General features: G+C 45.6%; 1 protein-coding gene across 1 annotated transcript; it reads right to left on the minus strand.

Moving 5' to 3' along the window:
- Positions 1-7,281: 7,281 nt before the first annotated feature.
- On the minus strand, positions 7,282-24,726 carry VDAC2 (voltage dependent anion channel 2). Its single transcript, XM_066600378.1, has 9 exons — positions 24,598-24,726; positions 21,039-21,111; positions 19,027-19,076; positions 16,355-16,507; positions 12,863-12,915; positions 11,889-12,116; positions 10,549-10,699; positions 9,934-9,991; positions 7,282-7,892 (listed from the first exon to the last, which is right to left on the minus strand). The coding sequence occupies exons 2-9, from the start codon at positions 21,103-21,105 to the stop codon at positions 7,801-7,803; spliced, it is 852 nt and encodes a 283-aa protein (XP_066456475.1). The 5' UTR covers positions 21,106-21,111; positions 24,598-24,726; the 3' UTR covers positions 7,282-7,800.
- Positions 24,727-25,320: the final 594 nt, after the last annotated feature.

Genomic DNA, 25,320 nt, shown 5'->3' on the forward strand with positions numbered 1-25,320 from the left:
GGTATGTCTAATGTAGGTGTGTCAGGGGGGAAGTTGTGATGTAAAAGGGACTTTTATTTTTCTTATAGTAAATCTGTCCAATGGAACACGCTGTCCAAACTGCAGGAATCATATTATAGAGCAGGTGGAGCCGTGCAGACGGATAGCTTGTGTTTTATTCACTTATATCGCTGCTTATTCTGTGCTGACCAGTCCAGTGGGCAGGGCTATCAGCTATGTATGACTGTATATAGGACCACCTACTGGACACTTTGTACCAGGATGTGCAGAGGTTTAAACAAATAAAATAAGATCTACTGAATATTTCCCCATAAACTATATATCAGTCTGCTTGGCTTTAAACTTGTGTCTTGTCCCAAACGCGTAGTCCTCTTACTAACCATAATAGTGTACACACTGGGATACAACGGGGTAGCTGCGCCTACAAATACAAGCGCCGGCCCTTACACAGGGGTCGGAGCAGCAGCTTCCGCTGCGAACCCACTGCATCCCAGAGGGCGAGGGGGAACCCTGGAAAACACTTTTAAGAGTAGAGTTATTGTCCAATGACAACAACTGCACACTATATATAATATCCATGTTCCTGAAAATTATTCAGTGGTATTAGGAATAATAGGTATAATTCAAAGGCATCAGCTATTATGAATACACAGAATACCCTCAGACAAACCAACGTTGAGATCCCTTTAGGTCTTGCCCCACCGGCCTACCACTGTAGACACTTGTGGAAGTTTTCCTAAACCTACATAGACTTTTATTTTACTGTTAGCACATATCATTACAATATTTTCTACTCCCACCATGCTCTACATTCCTGTACAGTGCTTCCATGTGGGCGCTGAGTGCGTCAGAAGCAGCTCAGTTAAAGCATGGTTCAGAATAGCAGGAGCCGCTCTCTGCTACACTGCTGAGTGCAATGCGATTGGATGATGCAACCTTTTCCTTTCACCCCAGTGCAAGAGCAGCTAGGCATAGGAGCCAGGGATCTGAGAGGTGAGCATCCTCCACCCCCTCCCAATCCACCTTGCTTGGGCAGCAGGGACCACTTGACACAGAAGCCGCTTAGCATACACATCACGCTGTACTTTCGAACCTCTTCCTCAGTACTCGCTGGAGATGCACTACGCAAATGCATATAAAACCATAGGGAGTAGGGAATAACATAATTCAGGTATAGAGAAGAAAATAGTACCGAAAAATGAATAAATACACTTATAATTCCATAATAGACAGAATCAATTGAATAACTCTTTAAAAAAAAAGTATTGGAAATATAAAAATAACCATGATTGAATCACTAATAAGCAATATAGAATAGTAAATACTGGATATTGAACAAGCCTTGTCATCAATAATCTAGTCAGATCAAAGAATAAAAAAGCTGGGAAAACAATGCTTTGTGACTGTATATCCTAATGCATGGCGTAAAAACGTCCTACAAATAGCAGTATGAAATTTACTCATAACTAATTTCTTGTTTTCAAAAAAGCTAATTGATGTTGCAGGATATTGGTATTAGAAACATTATGAGAATCCTCTTTAAAAATGATTCAAAAAGCTGCATAAAATGAATGCAAAAATTGTAGCCAAATGTGTGTTTAGGAAGTGTAACATGTCAGGGTATGTATTTACAATGTAGCAATCAGAGGTGAAATAAACTAAACCTCCACATGTTGAAGTGATAACTATATAGGTGTTAGTTTAATTAGATTGAGTAAAAATCGAATAAGGCGATGACCTAACCGTCCCCGATACTGATAACTAGAGTATCTGTTGTGTTAATGAATGCCTGATAAAGGCAGCTTTCAATAGGGCAAAAAGCAAATCTCAAGTGGAAGCCCTTGAAACGACAAGGGAAGCGGATAGTGATTTGGACAAATTGAATCTTTGTTTCATCACCACTTATAACCTGTTACATCCAACTATTAGAAGGATTCTAAAAACATATTGGCCCATCCTTTTCCAGGAACCGTACCTGTCGAGAATTATCCCACAAGAACCACAAGTTATTTTTAGGAGGGCTTGATCTCTAAAAATGTGTCTTCCCCCAAGTACATTAAGTTTATCTGGGGAATGCAGAGGAGGCATCCAACATATTCTTTCAAATTTAACAGGTAGTAACAGGTGTAACAAGAGAGGTTGCAAATGTTTCTGAAACGTCGTTAATAAAACCACGAATGTAGTGAGGCGTACTATTGAAGAAATTTACCAAATACCTTCAGGAATTGCTCATCAAATCTATGTTCTACAATGTTCGTGTCATCTACAATATGTGGGATGCACCACACAAGCCCTTAGGTGCAGGATTAACAAACATTGGTAATGTCACAGGGTTTCTTGAAGCACAGCGTGTCCAGACACACATCTTTAACACAGAAGTGTAACTTCAATTAATTCAAAGCAAGGCTGCTCTAACACATGCGTTCACAAAATGCCTCTGAGTTTGACAGCAGTTTTTAACACACCCCATCATTGTGATGGATATTGCTTCTGGTGAAGCAGAAGCAGCTGAGTCAAATGCACAGGTTGCTGTAGCAGGAGCCGCCTTCTACGATACTGCTGAGTGCAGGGCACGGTGGAGTGAGTGTGGATGAGATGGTTCCCCCACACCCCAATTAGTATCACTCACATCATGCTATACTTTCCTGTACAGCACTTCAATGTAGGAGCTGTGAGAGCCGCTCTCCGCTATACTGCTGAGTGGGTGGCACTGCATCGTCCTCCCTCAACCTCCAGTGCCCCGGCTGGTGTGTGCGACCAGTGTCCTCTACAGTATAAACAATTAGGTGTCAAGTCCCCCTCGATTAGCCCACATATACACTTTTTTTTTTTTTTTTGACTAGACACCCCCAGGTTTACAAAAATATATAGATTTCCTGCCAATTAAAACTTTCCTGCTGGTCTAAGGAAGTTGAGGTGAATAGCCAACAAACAGTCCATTCCTATGGCTGACTTCTGTTTACATGCTGGATTAAATAGCACTATACACTATGCTATTTCTTCTGTGAAAATGCCTGCCAGGCAGATGGAAACCAAATGTACCCCATTAAAATCAAAATAGAGCAAAAAGACAGAACTTCGCATCGCTGTGTCATTTATTGATCATTCAAACAAATTGTAACGGTGTGCAATTTGCGTGACGAGAACCAGTTTTTATTGGCATCATATTTATTTTTATAACACTTGTTTTTGCCAGTTGACACCTGCCATGTATGGTGTGGGCTGAGTTCCAGTGCCCACTCCATACAGCAATAACTCAGTGTACTTACATGATGCACATTAGGAAGGGGTTAAATGTAAGCTGCATCACTCTCACTTTTAAAACTTACTTCACTGTTTGGCAGGGGTTGAAATATGAATCTTTTCTAATGACCTCCTTTCTTAAAGGATCCATATATTTACATATTTAAGTTCCAAAGTTATCTTGTGCCGCAAGCAAATAAGCAGAGACATCTGGCTGAAAACTTGGACTCAAGAGCTGCCAAGCTAACCACAACCGCTAGTAGATAGATGGGCGTATTACAGCCATATTTGGTGTCTGTAATCCAGGTGTGTGTCCCACACTGACCATGGGGTTTACTGACTAACTTGGGGCATGATAGGACTCTATGATGCTCCGAATTCAGGTCAGTAAAACTAGTGCTCGGGCTAGGATACACATCCGTATCACAGATGCCGAAATGCATCGCTATTACACTTGTCTGAAGCAGACCTTGCAATTTATGAGGTACATGCCTTCATTGGCATAACAGATCTCTGAAATAGCATAACGGTCATAAATTCACAATTTTCAATCTGTACCATTGTAGAGTTACTGAAACTTCATAGTGCACCGTTTCCTTAGCTCCCATTCACTTCATTGAGTGCTCCGAGTAGGATTTCCATGACGGGTCACTTGGGGATTTCCCTTGTACTGGTAATCTCAGCTCTGCAAATAGGGGACTTAACAGGCAAAGGCTCCAGCAAAATCTGCACTCCAAAAGTCAAACATCCTTCCCCGTTGGAGCTCTGCTCGATGCCCACAGTTTACGAATTAATAAAATGTGTTATATATATATAATTTTAAGAAGTATAGTAATGCTAGAGTGTTTTAGAAGTTTTCCTCCTTACTCCTTGTGAAAAAGAAAAATGTAATCTAAACCTACATATTAGAAAACCACTATTTTTGTATGCAGGCTCTTATTCTGTGAAACACCTTAGGGGTCAAAATCATTTACAACACCAAATTATTGAGGGCTATAGTTTCTAAAATACAACAAATGATGAGAACAGCGCCGCAGTGCCTTACTATAAGGACTCACACACACACACACACACACACACGTTTTTGTTAACGTGATTGTCAATGAGACTTTCTAATGTAAGAAAACGCAACGCAGTGCAACTTGCGTTTTTGGTGCATTGCGTTGCATGGGGATTCCCACCTGCACCTGTTGTCCAAGTTAGCTTGTATAGTTCTTTTCCCATGCGATGCCCAGGGGTACTGGTGGTGTGTCTAGGAGAGTGCAAGATCTGTAGTGGCAGGGTCTTGATAAATGTAATCCAGATAAACGAAAAAGTTCTGCACGCTCCTCGGATACGAAGTTAGGCTATAATCAATGACAGATAGGTCTGTATTAATCAACTTAATTTTAATTCAGTTTATGCCATACGCCGCCTTTTTCAAGTATACATACATCACAAAAGCACACATATATAGCCATAGTGTACTTGCATTCCATCCTGCACCAGGCACCAGTAGCGTGACATAATTAGATGGACGGAGGATTCATTCTCCTCCATTTAGTCAGGTGGGGCAGTACATAGACCGCAACGTGCATTCCATTCAGAGACTTCTTGAAGTTATTTGGAGATTCATAAATGTCTTATAACCACAGCACCACATTTATGAATCTATTTAAATAACTTTCATTGATGTGTCACAGCTGATCGGCACATTGTCGTGACGTCACGCTGTTCCCGTTATGAAGCACACGTCTGCACTTCAACCAAGAGGTCTCTGAAGGGAATGCACGTAGCGTTCCACAAACTGTCCGACGTGACCAAACAGAGGAGAATTCCCCCCTATCTAATTATGTCACACTACCGGCATCTGGTGCAGGATGGAACGCAAGTAGACTATGGCTATAAAGGTGTGCTTTTGTGATCTGATGTATGTATACTTGAAAAAGGCGTTGTATGGCATAAGATGAATTAAAATTAGGTTAATACAGACCCTTTGGTCATTGATTATAACCCAACCCCGTATCAAAGAAGCACGTAGAACTCTTATCTGGATTAAAGTTTCTAAAATGGCATGGTTCTTAGGATTTGGCACTACAAGACATTTGCAAACATGAAATAGTGCCCGAAATAAATCCCAATAAAACAGGTCGTCACAAAAGTGTAGATACATTTGAGTCCTGTATTTGAGGCCAGCTGCACACTAAGGCATTGCTGGAAGCATTAAAAACGCCCCCATAAAATAGAACATGCAACGTTCGAAAAGCACAACAATGGGGCGGCTTTCTGAAAGCCCCCATTGAAAACAATGAGCATTGTGCCACGATTAGCATAGTGCTGAAAGCGCCACGCTAATCGTGGTAAAAAGTGCCTGTGTTGGGGAAACCTGCGGTCACAAGTGGGATATCTCAGAATACAGAACAATCAGGGTAATAGATACTGAGCTTTGTTGACTGTCCTGTGTAGAGCATAAAGTGTAAAAATCTGAAAAAAAAAATTTAATTTTCATTTTGTATCAATTCATGTGAATCACATGACCTGATTCCTGTTGCAAAAACCACGGTCGGCGTCTGCAGCAAGTCGCATGCATTGAAAGGTATGTACTTTCATGGATACAAATTACATATTCTATGAGCAGAGGAGAGAAAAGAAAAAAAAAAAATCACAGTATGCTCTATTTTGCTGCAGACTCAGAGTGGATGGCCTCCATTGAAATCAATGGAGGCTGTCCGACCTGCAGCTCATATACAATCGACATTGCGGATGGGCTGCGAGTACCTGTGTCATCGCATGTGCAGCCAGCCTAAGACTTCCCAAATGTAGTTTAAGATAGGGTGATGGAATAGGCCCCTCAAAGCCACTTTAGAATTAAAGTTCCAATCCCCCACCCACAAATATAGATTATGGATTCTGTTAATTTAAGATACTAAAGAATAAGGTCACAGCATCAGATGAAACTTGTAAAAAAGCATATCTGTATTCCTCCATGATAAAACTGGCAACATTTCGACCTAAACAGGTCTTTATCAAGCTTGAGAACAACAGGTCATGTTTTCAGAATATCCTATGGTAAGAACACCTGAGGCAATGTCTGAGGACTGACCATAATTACATCACCTGTGCAATACCAAGGAAATCCTGAAAACATGACCTGTTGGCAGTCCCTGAGGACTGGAGTTGGGGAACACTGCTTTAGTGGATATCTTAGTTGATCTTGATCCAGACCTGGTCTGGCTGTGCATCTCCCTTCCTGCCTAGTGAAGGCTAAAATACCAGTGGAAGATTCCTGGATCCACTTATGCTGCCGATTACCAATTTATAGCCTATAATTTAACAATTATTGCTACTACTTTACCTTCTGACTTCCTTGAGTTAAAAAAAAATAAATAAAAACTTTAGAAATGCATATCAGGATAAAGCAGATATAGCAGAAGTAAAAATGCAGCTGCATTCTCAAGTCCAAAAGTATTCTCTTAGAGACGTATACTTAGTGGCGATGGAACACTGCTCCACTCTCTCCAGCACCAGTGGGTGGTATTACAGAAACTGCTAAACTGGCCCATTGTACACCATCTCTAACTCCCATGGAATTGGATGGAAGTAAACCATAACAAGCTAAGAAGTTCATATAATGTGAACTGTGAAAACACTATGGGAGTTATGCAAAGAATGCAGAACAACCAGTTCAGCTGTTTCTGTGGCACCTACCGCCTTAGGCAAGAGGGGGCAGTTCTGGAGATATGTCTGTGAGGGATATACCACCTTTAAGATGTTACTAGTGCAGGCATGGAGGGGGGAGAGCAGCAAGTGTTATCAGAGGGTACAGTTCTGGCAACATCTCATGTACAGCCAGAAACCATATAGCTTCTCCCCTATGCTCTTGAAGATCTTTAGTGTACAAAGCTCCTTAGACACTTGGGGGACTGGGTGAACTACTCCACTGCCTCACCAGGTGATAAACCCCAGCAAGTTTATTTTACCAGTTCTACAAATGTGCTTGGAGTTTCACATCAGCATCACAATTCCACCTTTGTATATAAAGTAAGACAATGGCTCAAGTTGCACATGTAAGTTAAGGTTTTTATTCATATTTGTTTTTCCTGTATGGGATATCAAAAACCCTCACAAAATAAAGGTGATTTACTGAAAACTGCGGTCCCTCTGGATGATGAGATCTACGGCTCCAATGCTTGTGTCCGACTTGAATTATCAAATGGTAAAAAGGAACATAAAAACAGACATGCATACACATGTACATTTTGTGTTTCCCCTCTTCAGAGGTCTACGTGGACCGTCATGTGAAGCACTGCCTACTAGTTAAATGCACATAAATAACGTGTAAAGGAGGAGTGCTTCTCTGTAGGATCCCAAGAGGGAAGCTACTGGCAAGTTTAACTAGGCTCATCCAGAGCATGGAAATTCTACCTCAATGCACCTTCTGTCCTATGAAATGGTGGGGGGGGAGAACAGAGGGGGCAAAATAGGAGCTTTGCTGGTTATGATTTTGAAGACAAATATATAGGTAAGGCTGAGATTCCTGGATATCCCGTGGTGGATGCAAACAAAAGGGAGAAAAGCTTAAGCCTCCAATTCCAAACCTAAGCCAAGCTTGTGGCCACCAGCATTTATGTTCTTTCCATCCACCAATGCAGAGAGAGTTAGTTTCACACCTGGGGAAAGAGGCAAAAAGTGCAATTTAATCCAACCATTAGAAGTTGTACAAGTTGAACACAAGCAATCACAAGGGTTACTATGAACATTTCTTCAAACACATTAAAAGTTATTAGTATTAGGCCTCATGTCCACGGGCGGATTTGTGCTGCAGAATCTGGAGCGAGTGTTCCACTCTGGATTCCACAGCAATAACCCTCTATAGCATGCTATGGAGAAATGATTTTTCCTGTACACCAGCGAAAACCAAATGCAGATTCCGCTCGCGGATGGAACAAAAAAAACGCAGCATGGTTTATTTTTACTGCGGTTCCCGCACGGACGGCTTCCATTGAAGTCAATGTAAGTTGTTCGATCCGTGGACCGTCCGCAGTTGACATTGCAGATGGGCCACGGATTCCATGGGAAGAGAAGTGGATTAAAAAAAGTAAATCTGTACTGCGCATGTGCGCCAGCCAGCATTTCCACACACATCCGCAGTACAGAACTTCAAAACACGGACAGGTACACAGGGTTGCCAGCGGATTCCGTGTGGGAGGCCTTAGGTTGCTCAACATTCAGTTTCATCTAGATCAGGTAGTTTTTACTGAGAAAAAAAAAGTCTAGTAATAAAATCTATGTACCAAACTGTGCACCGTATAGCATGCAGAATCAGGCACTATATTTTCCCTAGATATTCTCTGGTTGCTGTAGGTTTGCAAGACACAACTGAAGTGCACTAGCACAGTGCTCGCGTTCTGTGCCATACAGATGTCGAATGACTGCATGAGGACAGACACACTGGATGGAAAAAAATGCTATAGGTCCTGACAGATTTTTAGTGCTCCAGTATAGCAACACACTGAACTCCGCATTCTTTTTCTATGATAAATGCAACTACAAGTTTTACCCCCCCAAAAAAACACAAACACACAATCCATCTCTCAAGGTGCGACACATAAGGAATACAATCTACAACCAACGCACTCGTTGGCTGAATATTTTCCACCACATTCAGCGGCCAACAGACTAGAGCTCCCAACAAACAGCAGTGTAATCTGACAAAGTTCACATGTTCAGAAGTTTGCCATTTTTGAAATAATGTCAGAGCTAAAGGAAGCAGTAATATAATATCCACAGACTTCAATAGGGCCCCATCGTACATACATATTCCTTTTGCAGAATCCAGAGATAACATTGTGCCATGTCCATCACGCCGCCACACTTGGGAGCAATTCTTGAAGGACTGCTCTGATGTTAGAACTCCACAAAATAAAAACTGAACAGCGTGGCTCTACCGGCTGAGCGAGTCTCCGTACAGCCTCCACGAGGCTTCATGATTACAGGGTAAAACTTCATTTAGCTAAGGGGCATATATTAGGAAACAGTTTACCCGTGTACTTTTAAACAAGACTTACAAGGATTTCTCATTTTAAAAAAAAGGAGTCGGTCAGGTGGACCGTGCAGGCTGCCCTGCAGGCCAATGTTAAATAAGCAGAGAAATAGAATACAAGCTTTAGAGCTGAACAGTCCAGTGGGTGGAGCTATGAGCGATTGACAGCTACCCCTGTATGTACAGTCATACACAACTGTCAATCACAGATAGCTCCACCACCCACTGGACTATTCAGCTCAAAATTTGGAGAGCTATAAAGGAATAACATACAAGTTCTGCTGAATCTTTCCCCATAAACTATATATTAGTCTGGTCAACTCCTCCTGCTCTATAACATCATGCCCGCAGAACAGACAGCAGGCTACAGCTGAAAGATTCCCTTTAAAACAGTGCTGCCCAGGATTAGAAAAACATGATTGCTTTCTTCCAAGAACAGCACCATGCCCGTCAACAGGTTGGGTGTGGTATTACAGCTCAGCCCCATTCACCTTAATGGAGCCAAGTTGAAATACAGGTGTTAAGACATGCAATCCCACAGAAGTGTCTAACATGCAGTAATTAGGTGCACCTTGAATCTCCAAGTTAGAAACATCAAATATTTATAGAGGACAAGAGATCTCAAACAGGCAAATTCTGCAGCAGTGACTATCTGTCCGTGCACTCACCGGGCCTGAGAGTCTGGGTATAACCTACTCCAACAAGGCTGGCGTTGTTCACTTTTGCCTAATGAAAATGACACATTTTAGAGTTCAGGTTAGTTTTTATTCCTCCATACATTGTGTGAAACATTCTTTCATTCAGACATTATATATTTGCATAGATATGTGGATACAAACAGGAATATCACATTGTAGAGCTAGTGTTAACCCACTGCTGCCTGGTGTGAGACCTCAAAAAGCTAAAAATACACAAGCAAGCTTAACATACGCCTTGTTTAGGACACTCAGCCATGTTACTAGTTCATGTAAGGCATATTATAAGAGACACAGGATATGCTACCATTTGGGAAAAATATACGGTTTCTGCACAGACTAAAATAAGGCGATGTGAAAACAATGCAGGTTTTTAAATCCCAATCATGTATATAATTCATGAAAACAAGGATGCCCTCCTGAAGATCCTGCCATGTCAGATGCAATGTTAATAGCTTACATGACTAAGTGTCGGGCGGAAGGCCAGGAAATCCTTTGTGTTTCCGCATTGGCGCTCACATATGGTGAGCATGCATCAGCAGCTACAACAAAACTGGTTGCACAAAATGGCCGAGATCCAATACTTACAGAAATAGATGCATTAGAGTCCAACTGGTATTTAGCAGCAATGCCGAAACGGGTACTGTTGTTTCCAGATGTCCAAGCAAGGTTAACTGCTGTCTCCAATTTATCACTAACTTTCTGATAAATGGAGCCAGCAAATTCAGCTCCATCATTACTGAAGAGACAAGGAACAAGTCAGTATGGTCCTAGTTTGTGCAAGCGTAACAGTCAGCAAAACACATACCTAAGATGCTAAACTTGGATCACAATAGGTTTTCAGCACTAAAGTTTTAGAAGCCATATGCAATCAGGTCAGGATCTCTCTAAACAGATCAAGAGTCTGCAGCTAAATTAGACCCTACCCGCAGCCTAAGACCCTGCTTACCTGTCCGGGTCTTCACTGCAGATGTGTGCGGTAGTGCCGGCCAGCATGCCGCTGCACATTCGCAGTATTTTTTTTTAAGTCTGCTTTCTTGCAGAATCCGCAGCCCATCTGCAATTCAAGTGGATTGGATGGCTTCCATTGACTTCAATGGAAGCAGATTGTGCGGGAACCACAGCAAAATGGAGCATGCAGCTATTTGTTTTCTGGACCAGAAGGTCTGCAAAACAAGTCCGTATGCTTTAATTAAGCTGCGGACGACCATGTCTCCCTATGGGTGGCTTGAATTTCGGATCACAATTCACATTTGCCTGTAGACATTGGACCTTACTGACACTTTCTTTACATGCTTTTAGTTAGTGCAGGTATACAGGGCAGCTTATTCTACTAATTTCCCATCAGAACATTGAAACACTAGGATCTAAAGTAATTGTGGTCCATAAAAAACACATTTACTTTTAACTGTCTTCTGAATACAATACAACAATAAAAAACATTTTGCTAAGGCCGCCTGCGGACGGCCGAGTCGGATCTCGCTGTGAGAATTCTTGCAGCGGGATGCGGACCCGTGTGCCTGCAGAGACCTGCGGCTCACCTGCTCACGGCATGTGCAGAGCGGAGCCGACCCGTCACTGACATTTCTGTACGGGTCTCTGCAAGACCTGCACAGAAATAGAACATGCCGCAATTTGTTTTCCGCACATGTTTTCACGCGGACAAATCATGGCTGTGTGCATAGTATTGTGTTTTGTAATGCAATCTTATGCAGGTGGGCACGGGCAGAAATTCTGCAGGAAATCCCGCCGCAGAATTTCCGCCCGTGTGCAGGGGGCCTAAACCAGACAGATTGCTGCAGCCAGAGAACGGCCCACGCTCACCAATGTCAATCTGACTGGGCAACTGGCTCAGCAATCCCTGGGAGGCAACAACACCCAGACATAAGACAGTCACTGTCATTTGTAGACACTTGAGATGTACTCACACGTTTGTGTGGAGTTGGAAGTCTCCCGTTTTGTAACCGACTGCAAAGTTATTCTTGGTCAACTTGGATTTGGCACTATCAAAGGTCATCTGATAACCAGCAAGCCAGCCTTCATAGCCCACAACCGCTGACCCGTGGATAGCAGGACCAGCAAAATCGAAGTCCACATCACAGCCGAGGTTCACAAACTCACGCTTGTAGGCCGCTTTAACCTTGCCGCTCTTCTTGCTGATTAACACGGAAAATGTATAAAAACATAATGTTAACAAAAGCAATTTCTAGCAGATCTGCAGACAGCGGTTACATTGTGTATATAGGAATCATGGGGGGACCTACGAGCCAGAATGGCTCCAAACCTGGAGGAGTCTGCTTACTATATACACAGTCTTTAGGAGACCACTGCCCTCAAATACTACTAACTAAGGGATGAACTTGTCTGAAGTCACCAAGAAATAAAATGAGACCTGATGTCCAGGATCTGCAGGTCAGAATACTGCAATAAAAAGTGGAAGAGAGGAACAGTAGTGAAAACTCAATACCATTGTGTAAATATGAGGAGTGCTGGGAACAGTCGGCGCTTTCTAAGCCGCTAGGGATTCAAACTTTAGAGAGAAGTGAATGAGAACCTTTATGACCAGCTCACCGAACTGAGCAGAAGGAGCTGCAATCTGTTCACTAGTATGCAAGCCACTCTTTACTGAGAACCTACTGAGCAAACTGAGGCAGAAAGTTGCTTTCCCTGCAGAGAAGCATACATCTGGAATAAAGTGCACTAGGATTCAGGCTTGACCATAAAGGACATCTGAAGTCTGTCAGCTGTGTACCATCATCTCAGCAAGGAAAGAAACTTTGTGCCGAGCAAGGTGCAACAGACAGAACACTGCAGAAGATGGTTTCCCATTATACGAAGCAATTCTACCCTTTACAAATGGTGATGTGCAATGTATTAGATCCCTTCCTCTAGAAATACTCACCCTGTGTTTGGTGAAAACGTAGTGTCAAATATCAGCTTCAGGCCTTTAGCAAGCTGCAAAAAAAAAAAAAGTTCAGTGCTGCAAAACAAGGCTCATCTCTCACAAAGTATTATGTGCCAAACAAGGCTGCATCCTGGCACCACCAGTGGCATCTTCAGCTTATACACACACGATTAGGCCAGTTTCACATCTGCGCCGGTTGGAAGTTCCATCACAGATCCGGCTGAAAATACCAGAAGTAGTGCTGCGTGCAACACTTTCTTCAGTACAAAAGCCGTCTGGTTGGGTGGAAAGTGGACAGACCCATTATAGTCAATGTTGTCTGTCCGGTTCAGTTCCGTCCAGAGGCTGAGTTGTTTGGGGAGCAGGAAAGGGGAACCCCGAGCGCAGATGAGAAACCACCCTTAATCCTTAATACCACAAGACTGACACCAAGATGTACATCCACCTATCATGGCTTCTGGTGAAAGTTTTATAGCCTGAAGTTCCCTTCTATGCCTGTTGGACCTCTATAGGAGTCTGTACACAAATGGATCCGATGAAAACTCTACAACATATTAACTACACATCTACAGCGCAGACTCTATAGTCAGCCTTGATTGCTGCTGCAGATTCCCTTGTAAATACATGGTGTACCTGACTTTTCAGGAGTCCCCCACGCATCACAAAGCTTCTCTTCTGTACCTGAATATTTGGGGAGCAGGAAAGGAAGGTAACGTCACGGTATTTTTTGTGCGACACTCGTGCTGTAAGGGGCAGCCGACTGATAACTCTCTAATGCTCCAGACTAGAACACCCACAGTACAGTGAGAAAGTAAAGAAATCTGGCATGTTTTGGGTCTTTCACCGCTCTGCAGTTTGTAGCCCAAAGTGTGTGCAGTTATAGAAGAGGAGCTGAACACAGATCACCGCAAGAGAGGTTTGTACTGTCAGCTGCTGCAAGGCTGGAATCAGGACGGTTTAGCACCATAGATGTCATAGGTAATAGCAGCAAGGGTGCGCATAACAGTACCAGAGGGAACCACCTAGCTGCAGGGTGTCACTGGGTTGTTAGGGCAGCCAGATGCCTAAAGATAGCCCCCAAGGTCAGCCACCTTTGAAGACATTAATCCTTTAATGTTACAGGACATAAGTTTACGTCCTGGCTGTGGGTTAACGCTAAAGGACGTAAACCTATATCCTGTGGATGAAGCAGATTGAGAAGTGAGCCCGCGCCATCCCTGGCTGTGACCAATAGTCAACCTCACGCTGCAACGGCAGGGATCGATAAGAACATTAATCTTTGCTGTTAACCCCCTATATGCCACAGTCAATGTACATCATGGCATATAAAGCGTTCAGAGGGAGTGTGCTTACTAGACAGACTTTACTTAAGTCAGTGGGGCAGCAAATTAGAAGGAAGACCGACCTCCAGTGGCAGCACCTTACAAGGAATTTTCAGCTGAAAAACTTAATTTTTGATAAATAAAGCAATTAGCAATTTTGCCTATAACATAAAACAAAAGTTGTTTGAAAAGTTAACCCGTGATATCAATTGCAAATTGTAGGCTAAAAAGTAAAACAGATTTGAATGCCAAGTTGATGAAGGGAAGTGAAAAAAAAAATTGTATAAAGAGAAAAATAGTGACTTCCTAAAGGAAGGGATTGGCTGATATTTACTATCCCAGAAGGGATAGGTTTTCAAGCACCAGTTTAAAAAGAAAACACACACACACCTAAAAACCCTTTCTTAAATTGGCAAGCTACAAGCAAAAAAAAGTAGGCATAACTGTGTTTGTAAGGACCCAAACAATGAAAATATTTTGTTATTTCACGTGGTGAAAGATGTAAAAATCATTTAAAAAGTAACACCAGAATTACTATTTATCTTTCATACACCTCCCAAAAATGCAATACATAGCAATCTGAAAAAGTCACATGTACCCAAAATGGTAATCTTAAAATATGCTTAACACAAAACTTTTTAATATCACTGGTCATTCTGATGATGCCCTACCTTTAAAATACTTTTCTGCTCCGTCTGCATGCATTGTGCTCCACTGCTCTACTGTACAATGGTTTGGCCAGATTTGAGGCATTGGTTGGCAGGGGTCCACCACTTGGGACCTCACAGGCATGAATTTAACTGGAACAGTGTATGCAATACCAACCCAGACCGCAGCAAAGCGTACAAAGCCACCCGGTATACCAACAGTCCAGCGACCAGCTGAACCGGACAATTACTGAGGACTTCTCTTGGGAGCAGGCCATCAATAGTTCAAAGTGGGACAACCCTTGTAAAGATATGAATAGTCAGCTTTTCCTGGCACTTTTCCACCCTATTCGTTGTACACTAGAATGTTTAACCCCTTAGTTACAAAGCCCATTTGCAACTTAATGACCAATGAATTTCTATTTTTTCTTCATTGTTGCATTCCAGCAGTCAAAATTTAAATTTTCCTGTCGACTGCCATACGAGGACTTGTTTTTTCCGTGACAAATTTATTTTTTAATGACTTGGGTACATGTAATGTATTGTGTGTACAAAAATGTATTAATTTTCATTATGGAGGAGGGGGGGATGCTGTCTGAGATTTTTCACAGAATTAGTTGTATTTAAGCAGTACCATATGTTAATTAATATTTTCTAAGTGCTTTATATATATTCATTTTGTTGTAAGGTGAAATAGGCAAAATTAACCATTTTCACCATGTTTTTTGTGTTTTGTTTTCATGGCATACACTGTGCGGGTTAAATGTACTAACTTTTTCTGGGTTTTTACTAAAACGGATACCAGACTTTTTAAAATTATATACAGTAAAGGGGGAAAAAGGTGGGGTTTCGACTATTTTTAAAACACTATTTTTGTCCCACTTGGTGACTTGAATATCACCATCTTTTATTATTCTTATAATATGCTGCTATGCTTTATAGCAATGTATTACACAGCCTAGTAAGCTCAGCCAAAGCCTCATACGCCACCATAGCTGGAAGACATTGAAACCATATTCAAGACCCCAGGTGCCTGCCGTAGCAACCCATCAGGTCCCATGCCGTGAAAAGGGGACTGCATCAGAATAAAATCCCTAAAAAGGTTAATTATTGTATTTGGCCCAAGGAAGACAGCAAGTCAGTCTCTAGAAGCGCATCTTTTACAAAAAGGAAGCATGATTGCTAACCTGAAGACATCTGGACACTCATTGTCTGTGCCAACCTCATCATGAAACATTTTCTTCTGACCCTGCATACCCAGTGGTGGTGTTAGCATCATCAGTCGCATCAATCCAGCAAAAGGAGCTGCAGCGGACAACTCCATCAATACACGACATTACCAGAGTTGTGCCAGTCGTTGTACAACTCTGAAAGGTGAAGTTTACCCATCGCCCATCCTTATTCATCCTATGGTTCAGGGATATCTACATTATGAGAAGCTGTGTATTTTCTTCTTTTAAGTAATAATTGCCAAGACATGTGACATACTGCTGACCACCTATAGCTATATGGCTTCTTACCTGGTCTTCAATGGTAATTTCTGTCCCTAAAGTATTGTCTGTATTCCATTTTTCTGTGAAGGTCAGTCCATACTCTCCCCACTTGTATTTGGTCTCTAGGCTGCCATTCACTTTCCCAGAGTCTGTGTTTGAGGAGCCCGATGTTGAGAATTCCTGAAAAATAAGGGGACAAAATTAGGAACAAATATTTTACTCAGAACAAGTTCATTCTTAAAAACACCTCCCTGACCGTCGGTTTCTGAAAGAGGACAGAAAATACTCAGTGTCATGCAAGCATAATACGAGCACATTTCTGCACAAGTATTAGAGCTGCAAGCGGTGGTGTGACGGCAGATCTAATAGCCTGACCTGCAGTATCATCCATCTCTACGATGCTGTCAGATTGGGTCATCAGACTCGTGGGTTGGCCGGGACTTGCCGCCATAATACAAGTACAGAACTGCGCCTGCTTTATGCTTACATGAAACTGGCCTTACTTCTATTTGCCGTTGATGGTATACGGTTCTCAGCCATCACCAGCTATGTCGGGCTAAGCAGAGGCTCACAATAGCATCCGAGGTTACCGACCAGACAATTGAATGATTTCAGGATTACCACTGTGATATTTAGTCATCATGTCAGGGTGGCCTCACACCGGATGACTAAAAACTCAGCTCAGATAAATGGCCAAACCTAATATTTGGTTTTCTTTACCTACTTTTAGGATTTGCGTTAAAATCTAATGCACTTTCAGGTCAAATATAAGCAGAAGTACAAGAAAATTCTGAAGGGTTCACAAACTCAGGCACGACTGTAAATTACTCAGGCTTTAGATCAGGCTATAGTGGTCAATAAACCACAGAAGGAGCAAAGACTCAGCAGAGACTAAAGTAATTTTAGTACAATTGAAAGGTGTAAGCCATTTTAACCCTTTCCAATCCATTTATTTTTTCTCACCCATTCTCCCCAGCTCCAGAGCTGAGGAGAATGGGTGAGAAAAAAAAATACATTTTCCCTGCACCCTCCTGAACTGACAGTTCAGGAGGGTGCAGGTGCTCACTGCACCGTGGGGGGACCTGCTTACCTGTGCGGCGTCTTCCGCATTCTCCTTCTGCCTCCCGGCTCGGCGATCATGTGACTGCTGGGGTCAGGTGGCACCTGGCGGTCACATGATCGTCGGGCCGGGAGACCGAAGGAGAATGCGCAAGACGCCAGTCAGGTAAGCAGGTCCTCCCACAGTGCAGGCTCCCGGCTCGGCGTTCAAGTGACCGCCGGGGGTCAGGTAACACCGGCAGTCACATGATCGCCGGCCGGAATCTATGCATTGCGTAGCGCTAATTGAGCACTATGTAATGTGTAAAGGAGAAGGCACAAAGGGTTAAAAACCCTTTCTGCCTTCTCCTCGGGGGTCCTCGATGAGGACCAGTGCACAAGTGTATCTGTACTCGATGTGTCTGACGATCGGGTGCAGATGCACTCCTGCACTGCAGTGTCGGACCTCTCCCGACATTGGAGCTGTGGAGGGAAATGATGATGTCGGGGCAGGCCCGACATTGGATTGGAAAGGGTTAATATACTTGTTTATTAGTAGATAGAAGCATTCTAGTTTTTATCAAAATCTCTGCCTCTCATAATGAACAGGAAAGGTATTCAGTCTCTACAAGTAGTCAGGAGGTTTCCATTTATAGACAGAAAAAAAAAAGATCTTAAAAAAACAGTTTTATAGTAAAACAGTCCGTGTGCCATAAATCTGCTGCAGCCATGTTTTTATGAAAACATATTCAAAAGTAAAAGGTCCAAAAAAAAAAAAAAAAAAAAAGAAAAATCCAGTTTGGGGAGCCCTGAACTATATGTAAAAGTTTGCATCACAGATGGGGAAATAAAAAATTAAAAACAATCACAGAAAATGGCTGCTACTGACTGAGGAGTGCATATAGATGCATCTTCCTCTCACCATGCAGGTAGCTGACTACCAAATGGAGGAGCCAATAACACCTGTGAGGGCACCGATAAAACACCCACTCACACTGCCTCCTGATAATGAGGGGTGTGGCTGCTTGGCGTACACTCCCACACATAGCGGATACAGGGTGCCAGACCATTCTGATATATGTAGTTCACCATGCAGACCAGCAACCTATTAATGACGCCATGATAATTCGGCGGGTTGCCCTGCATATCCATCAGTGAACCACATTGGTACTGCCAACCTGGGCTCCCCCTGGAGTCTTAGTGCCACACTGCATGTGAATGATAGATAATAAATGCAAGGCATTGGTTGGATGTTGGCCAAGATACATGAGCCCACTAACCACTTCACAGTTCCTTGCGTTGTAGTGCGTCCCTACACTAATATAAATGCATCACAGAAGGGGAAATCAAGAATTAAACACAATCACAGAAAATGGCCGTTACTGACTGAGGAGTGCATATAAATGCATCCTCCTCTCACCATGCAGGTAGCTGACTACCAAATGGAGGAGCTGACTGGCATTGATTGCTCCCGTTAAGTCTACAGTCAATTAGTAGCCCCAGGTCTTTTTCCATCTCACTTTTTTCTAGCAGTACCCAGTTTAGTGTATATTGGTGACATTATGTACCACTAGAACAAAAGGACGACCACTCGGCGCTCCCAGTCTACATCCCAGTAAGGTGGGTTATCTGCCAATAAACCAATAAAGCAATGCACTCACCACTCCACTTGCAGACTTGGTCTTCACATCAAGTTTCACCAAACCAAAACCTAAAAATAGAAATAAAAAGGTGTAAACTTAGGTTTTCATTCTATCGTTATAAGAACAATTCTATATCCCACACAAGTCTGTTTCTGCCTCTTGAAGGGCTTTTCAGGACTGAACTATTGATAGGCCATCAGTGGCAGATCGGTGGGGTCCGTGGTCCCGGACTCCTGCCAATCAGCTGCTGTTTTAGTGCATGAAGCAGATCTATTCTGACAACACAAGGTCTGGACAGATTGCACTGGTTCGGGACGGTGCTGCAGACAGTTCTCATTCACTTCTATGGGAACTGCGCCTACAGCCACATTCTGGGACACCGCAGTAGTCTTCATATATTGGAAAATGCAGTAAGCAGAACCTACCAGTACTACAAGACCACCGCAGTCATCTGAGCCCAGAATCTACTAGTACTACAAGACCACCGCAGTCACCAGAGCCTAGAAGCAAACGGTACTACAAGACCACCGAAGTCATCTGAGCCCAGGACCTACCAGTAGTAAAAGACCACCACTGTCACCAGAACCTACCAGTACTACAAGACCACTGCATGATGGAGGAACAACTAGTTTTTCTTTTGAACCTGAGATACGGTCATATACTTTTTTTTACTGGACAAGCCTCAGAATAGGACATCCATAGTTCAGTTCTGGAAAGTCACCTTAAAGGGGTTGTCCCGCAAAAGCAAGTGGGGTTCAGCACTTCTGTATGGCCATATAAATGCACTTTGTAATATACACCGTGCATTAAATATTAGCCATACAGAAGTTATACACTTACCCCCTCCGGTGTTGGAGTCCCCGTCTCCATGGCGCCGCAGCCTTCTTCTGCCTGGATTAGACGCGCTGTCTGCCCTCTTCTGTCCGGCTCCGGCGTGCTCGCGCCGCACAGGTCTTCTGCGCATGCGCAGAAGACCTGTGCGGCGCGAGCACGCCGGAGCCGGACAGAAGAGGGCAGACTGTGCAAGCGCGTCTAATCCAGGCAGAAGGCTTCGGTCGGCGCCATGGAGACGCCAACACCGGAGGGGGTAAGTGTATAACTTGTGTGGCTCATATTTAATGCACGGTGTATATTACAAAGTGCATTTATATGGCCATACAGAAGTGCTGAACCCCACTTGCTTTCGCGGGACAACCCCTTTAAGGGAATCCTGTCAGGTCCCTTAAGCTGTCCAGGCAGCAGGGTGTAGTGACCGACAGTCATTTATACAAGTCAGTTTGGTAGTTTTGCAAATCTTACTTTAAAAACTCTGTGGGGCCGGAGGAATCCAATGAAGCTCCTGCAAGTTCCCATATGCACAACTCCTGGCCTCCTGCTCCCTCCAGATGCAGACTACAGAGTTTTATGAAGCCTGCAGAACCACTAAACCGGTTGGCATAAGTGACAGACCGCTGAGCTCAGCATGCCTGTCACTACACCTGGCTGTCCACGGTCCAGGACAGAGGTCCCCAACTCCAGTCCTCAGGGACCACCAACAGGTCATGTTTTCAGGATCTCCTATAGTAAGAACCCCTGTTGCAATGTCTGAGGCACCGACAATAATTACATCACCTGTGCAATACTGAGGAAATCCTGAAAACATGACCTGTTGGCGGTCCCTGAGGACTGGAGTTGGGGGAACACTGGTCTGGGCAACTTAACCGTTCCTTTTTATTTTTCATGCTTTTAAAATGCGGTGCTAAAAGCCCATTGATTTCTATTGGGCCACTCACACCTGCGTTTTTTTTTTCATGCATCTAGAAAGGACCAATACAGGCTATGGGGATTTAACGTGTATTTGCTGCACACCTACACCCGTGTGAGGGAGCCTGGAGGGACCTGACAGTTCATTAAGTTTGTGTGCAGTTTTCTCTTAGTAGCTATAGGGGGCAGAAGGCAGCACTCCAACCCTAAATAGAGCAATGCCATAATGGGTCAGTAACCGCTCTAGAACATAGGAGTCATTACACTCTAGTCCACTATAGTCTTACCGTATCCTTTGCCGAAGATGTCTCTAGAAGATTTGCCAAGATCAGCATAAGATGGTGGGACAGCCATTGTTACCTTAAAGAGAAGGAAACATCCATCAACAACCCCAACCTCGTAGATGTTCGCCTGAACAGTTAGAGCCGAGACGTGGCTGCTTTCACATTGTCTTTGTAAATAGGCCGCATCTCCCCCCAATTTGGATGCTACGCCCAGACATTAGCTGTAAATTAATACTTAAAAGGGCCACTCCAGTGGCTTTTGTTTTCCACCCATTATGTAGCTAGTCCGCCACTCTGCGGCCGACCTCTACGACTGCAGTAATCTAGTGAAATATCCGACACAGCGAACATTGTTTAAATAAAAAGCCTTCTGAGAAAGTGTGTGTGGGGGGTAAGAGCTGGGACACTCTTGTAATGAGGAAGATGACAGATGACAAAGTGTCACTCAAAGGGTTAAACCTTTCCCCCTGTCAGAAGTAAAGGCCCATTTAGACAACGATTATCGCTCAAAAGCCGTCTTTTGTGCGATGATCGTTGTGTGTAACTGCACTGACATCGTGCAGTTTTTATTCAGCCATCACTGATCTTTCAGCATGCTGAAAGACAACGATGAGCCTTATCAGGGATTCACAGCGGGATATAATTGATACTATTGTCTCAGCTGTATCCCGCTCCCTGATGACAGGCTGGGTATGAAGAATAGAGTCGTCCATATCCCACTCGGAGCGCTCGGCTGTATAACAGCTGGGAGCTCCAAGTGGGAAACAGCTGGATGCAGAAGACAAGCGGCTCCGCTCAACGTCTGAGGGAACATCTTGCTCTGTAAATGACAACGATTATCACGCAAAAGACATCTTTTGAGCGATAATCATTGCGACTAAATGGGCCTTAAGACAAATGCCTGGCAGGGGTCACAAACTAATCAGCAGCACCTACAGGTCTTCCTGCATACTTCACTGATCAGTCATGGAGCACACCCTGCGAAGGGGAAACCCCAGCAGTAGGATGGTGGGAGAGCAGGAGCCCAACAGTCGTGGCAGCCGGGAGCTGGTCTGAGTTTAGGGCGCAGTCCTGCAGAGGATTCCCACCCAGCCAGCCGCAGCATCCCGTGCCGGGCTGCAGAGGATTCCCACCCAGCCAGCCGCAGCATCCCGTGCCGGGCTGCAGAGGATTCCCACCCAGCCAGCCGCAGCATCCCGTGCCGGGCTGCAGAGGATTCCCACCCAGCCAGCCGCAGCATCCCGTGCCGGGCTGCAGAGGATTCCCACCCAGCCAGCCGCAGCATCCCGTGCCGGGCTGCAGAGGATTCCCACCCAGCCAGCCGCAGCATCCCGTGCCGGGCTGCAGAGGATTCCCACCCAGCCAGCCGCAGCATCCCGTGCCGGGCTGCAGAGGATTCCCACCCAGCCAGCCGCAGCATCCCGTGCCGGGCTGCAGAGGATTCCCACCCAGCCAGCCGCAGCATCCCGTGCCGGGCTGCAGAGGATTCCCACCCAGCCAGCCGCAGCATCCCGTGCCGGGCTGCAGAGGATTCCCACCCAGCCAGCCGCAGCATCCCGTGCCGGGCTGCAGAGGATTCCCACCCAGCCAGCCGCAGCATCCCGTGCCGGGCTGCAGAGGATTCCCACCCAGCCAGCCGCAGCATCCCGTGCCGGGCTGCAGAGGATTCCCACCCAGCCAGCCGCAGCATCCCGTGCCGGGCTGCAGAGGATTCCCACCCAGCCAGCCGCAGCATCCCGTGCCGGGCTGCAGAGGATTCCCACCCAGCCAGCCGCAGCATCCCGTGCCGGGCTGCAGAGGATTCCCACCCAGCCAGCCGCAGCATCCCGTGCCGGGCTGCAGAGGATTCCCACCCAGCCAGCCGCAGCATCCCGTGCCGGGCTGCAGAGGATTCCCACCCAGCCAGCCGCAGCATCCCGTGCCGGGCTGCAGAGGATTCCCACCCAGCCAACCGCAGCATCCCGTGCCGGGCTGCAGAGGATTCCCACCCAGCCAACCGCAGCATCCCGTGCCGGGCTGCAGAGGATTCCCACCCAGCCAACCGCAGCATCCCGTGCCGGGCTGCAGAGGATTCCCACCCAGCCAACCGCAGCATCCCGTGCCGGGCTGCAGAGAATTCCCACCCAGCCAACCGCAGCATCCCGTGCCGGGCTGCAGAGGATTCCCACCCAGCCAACCGCAGCATCCCGTGCCGGGCTGCAGAGGATTCCCACCCAGCCAACCGCAGCATCCCGTGTCGGGCTGCAGACTATTCCCACCCAGCTAACTGCAGCATCATGTGCCGGGCTGCAGACTATTCCTGCCCATCCAACCACAGCATGACTGTAATGCGAGTTGTCAGTATGAGGCTCGTCCCGCGGCAGCACTCACTGATGCAACATCCGGTAATGAGAACAAGAGCCTCATCTACAGGCGGCTCACAGCCATCAGGTCACCACATGGTGCGTACAAGGAGCTGCGCAGCTTCCACCCGCACACCCTGTATTACTGGGCTGCGAGTGACAGAACTCCATCGGTACACCCCGTGATATCACTACACAGCCTGCTGACAGGCAGAAACACGCGGGGATGAGCCTACAGCCGTCCAGGAACACGCTGCGTGACCACAACACACCAGCCCCACATCTAACAGCCAGCGTCCAGGGGGTCAGAGGACTCTGCTTATATGTCTATAAGGCTGGGGACAAACATCGTCAGAGCATGCACACCATATACACCCCAATATACCTTATATACACCCACCATGTACATACAACCCCCTAACCCATATACATCAAGAACACATATGCAAACACTCATGTACAACCCCCTAAATATACACCATACTCCCAAAGAACCCTATGTACCCCCATATACACAAAGTACTCCATGTACCCCAATTACACCAAGTAATCTTTGTATTGTGTCAACTTATTCTGCAGCACCATCAATCACAGGGAAGGGGGCACAAACAAGACAATGGCATGTGGCATACACTCAGTGGGACATGGTGGGGGTCAGGAGGTACAGGGGGCACAGAATACAAAAGTTACATTCAGTACTTAATTATTAGGAAACAGAACAGAAGTAGCCCCCCCCCCCCCCCCCTCATACCCCAAATACACCAGTGCCCCGCATATACACCAATTCCCCCTCCCTAGATATCCCAAATACACCCCTCATAATACCAAGTACCCATCCCATATACCCCGAGTCCACCTCCCATATATTCCTGACCCCATAAACACCACCTATATAACCCCAAGTACACCCCCTCCCGGGATGTCACACACGGAGCTCCGCCGCCTCATCCTCCAGGACGGAAGCCGCAGCGGAGCCGCCGGGAGTCACTGGGAGGAGGATGGGAACTTCTAGTCAGCGACGGGCAGCAGGTGTGAGAGCCGGAGCGCAGGGAGCCGGGAAGCCGCGTCTGTACAGTCTCTCCACCCGCGGAGCCGGTGCCCCCGCACTCCGGGCCCCAGGGCCGGCCACCACAACGGCCCGCACCCCAGGCCTCTCCCCGTTCCTCCCGCAGCGCCGGCATCCGCCCAGCAATGAGGATACCCCGGGAAGGCGCCATTACCTGTGCTTCGTGCGGCGCGGCCTTTCCTGTCCGAAGCGTGCGGCTGGAGGGCGAAGTGAAGGAGACACCGAGCCTGTCACTAGGCGGCTCCTCCCCGCCGCCACGCCCCCTGGTGACCACAACAATGCCTGCACGACTAACCGGCACATCCAGCAGAAACGCCGCGGCACTGCTAATCGTCCGCGTTCTGCCTCCTTCTGACACAACAGGAGAGATGTGGCGGACACGGCAGGTCCGTAGTAGTCGGCGTACCGACGATTCTCGATGGCGGCATAACTCAGGGAAGCCTACTGAGCCATGGGGCCTTGTGAGGGCGGGAATAACCCCCGAGAGAACGGGGCGGGCTCTGCAATGTTCTGGCTGACCGTTCGGCAGCAGATGGCGCACTAATCGAATGAGTTTGAAACGATCCTCCAGTCCAGAAGTAAAGATGGCCGCGAGAGCTTCTCTCCGCTTGATGTACACCATGCATATACTACTAGTCTAACACACCGTACTGCAGTACACACCACTAGTCTAATACATCATAAACTAGTACACACCTCTAGTCTAATACACCATAAACTAGTACACATCTCTAGTCTAATACACCATAAACTAGTACACACCACTAGTCTAACACACCATAAACTAGTACACATCTCTAGTCTAATACACCATAAACTAGTACACACCTCTAGTCTAATACACCATAAACTAGTACACACCTCTAGTCTAATACAC

The sequence above is a fragment of the Eleutherodactylus coqui genome, chromosome 4, assembly GCF_035609145.1.
Source record: "Eleutherodactylus coqui strain aEleCoq1 chromosome 4, aEleCoq1.hap1, whole genome shotgun sequence".
Taxonomy (NCBI): domain Eukaryota; kingdom Metazoa; phylum Chordata; class Amphibia; order Anura; family Eleutherodactylidae; genus Eleutherodactylus; species Eleutherodactylus coqui.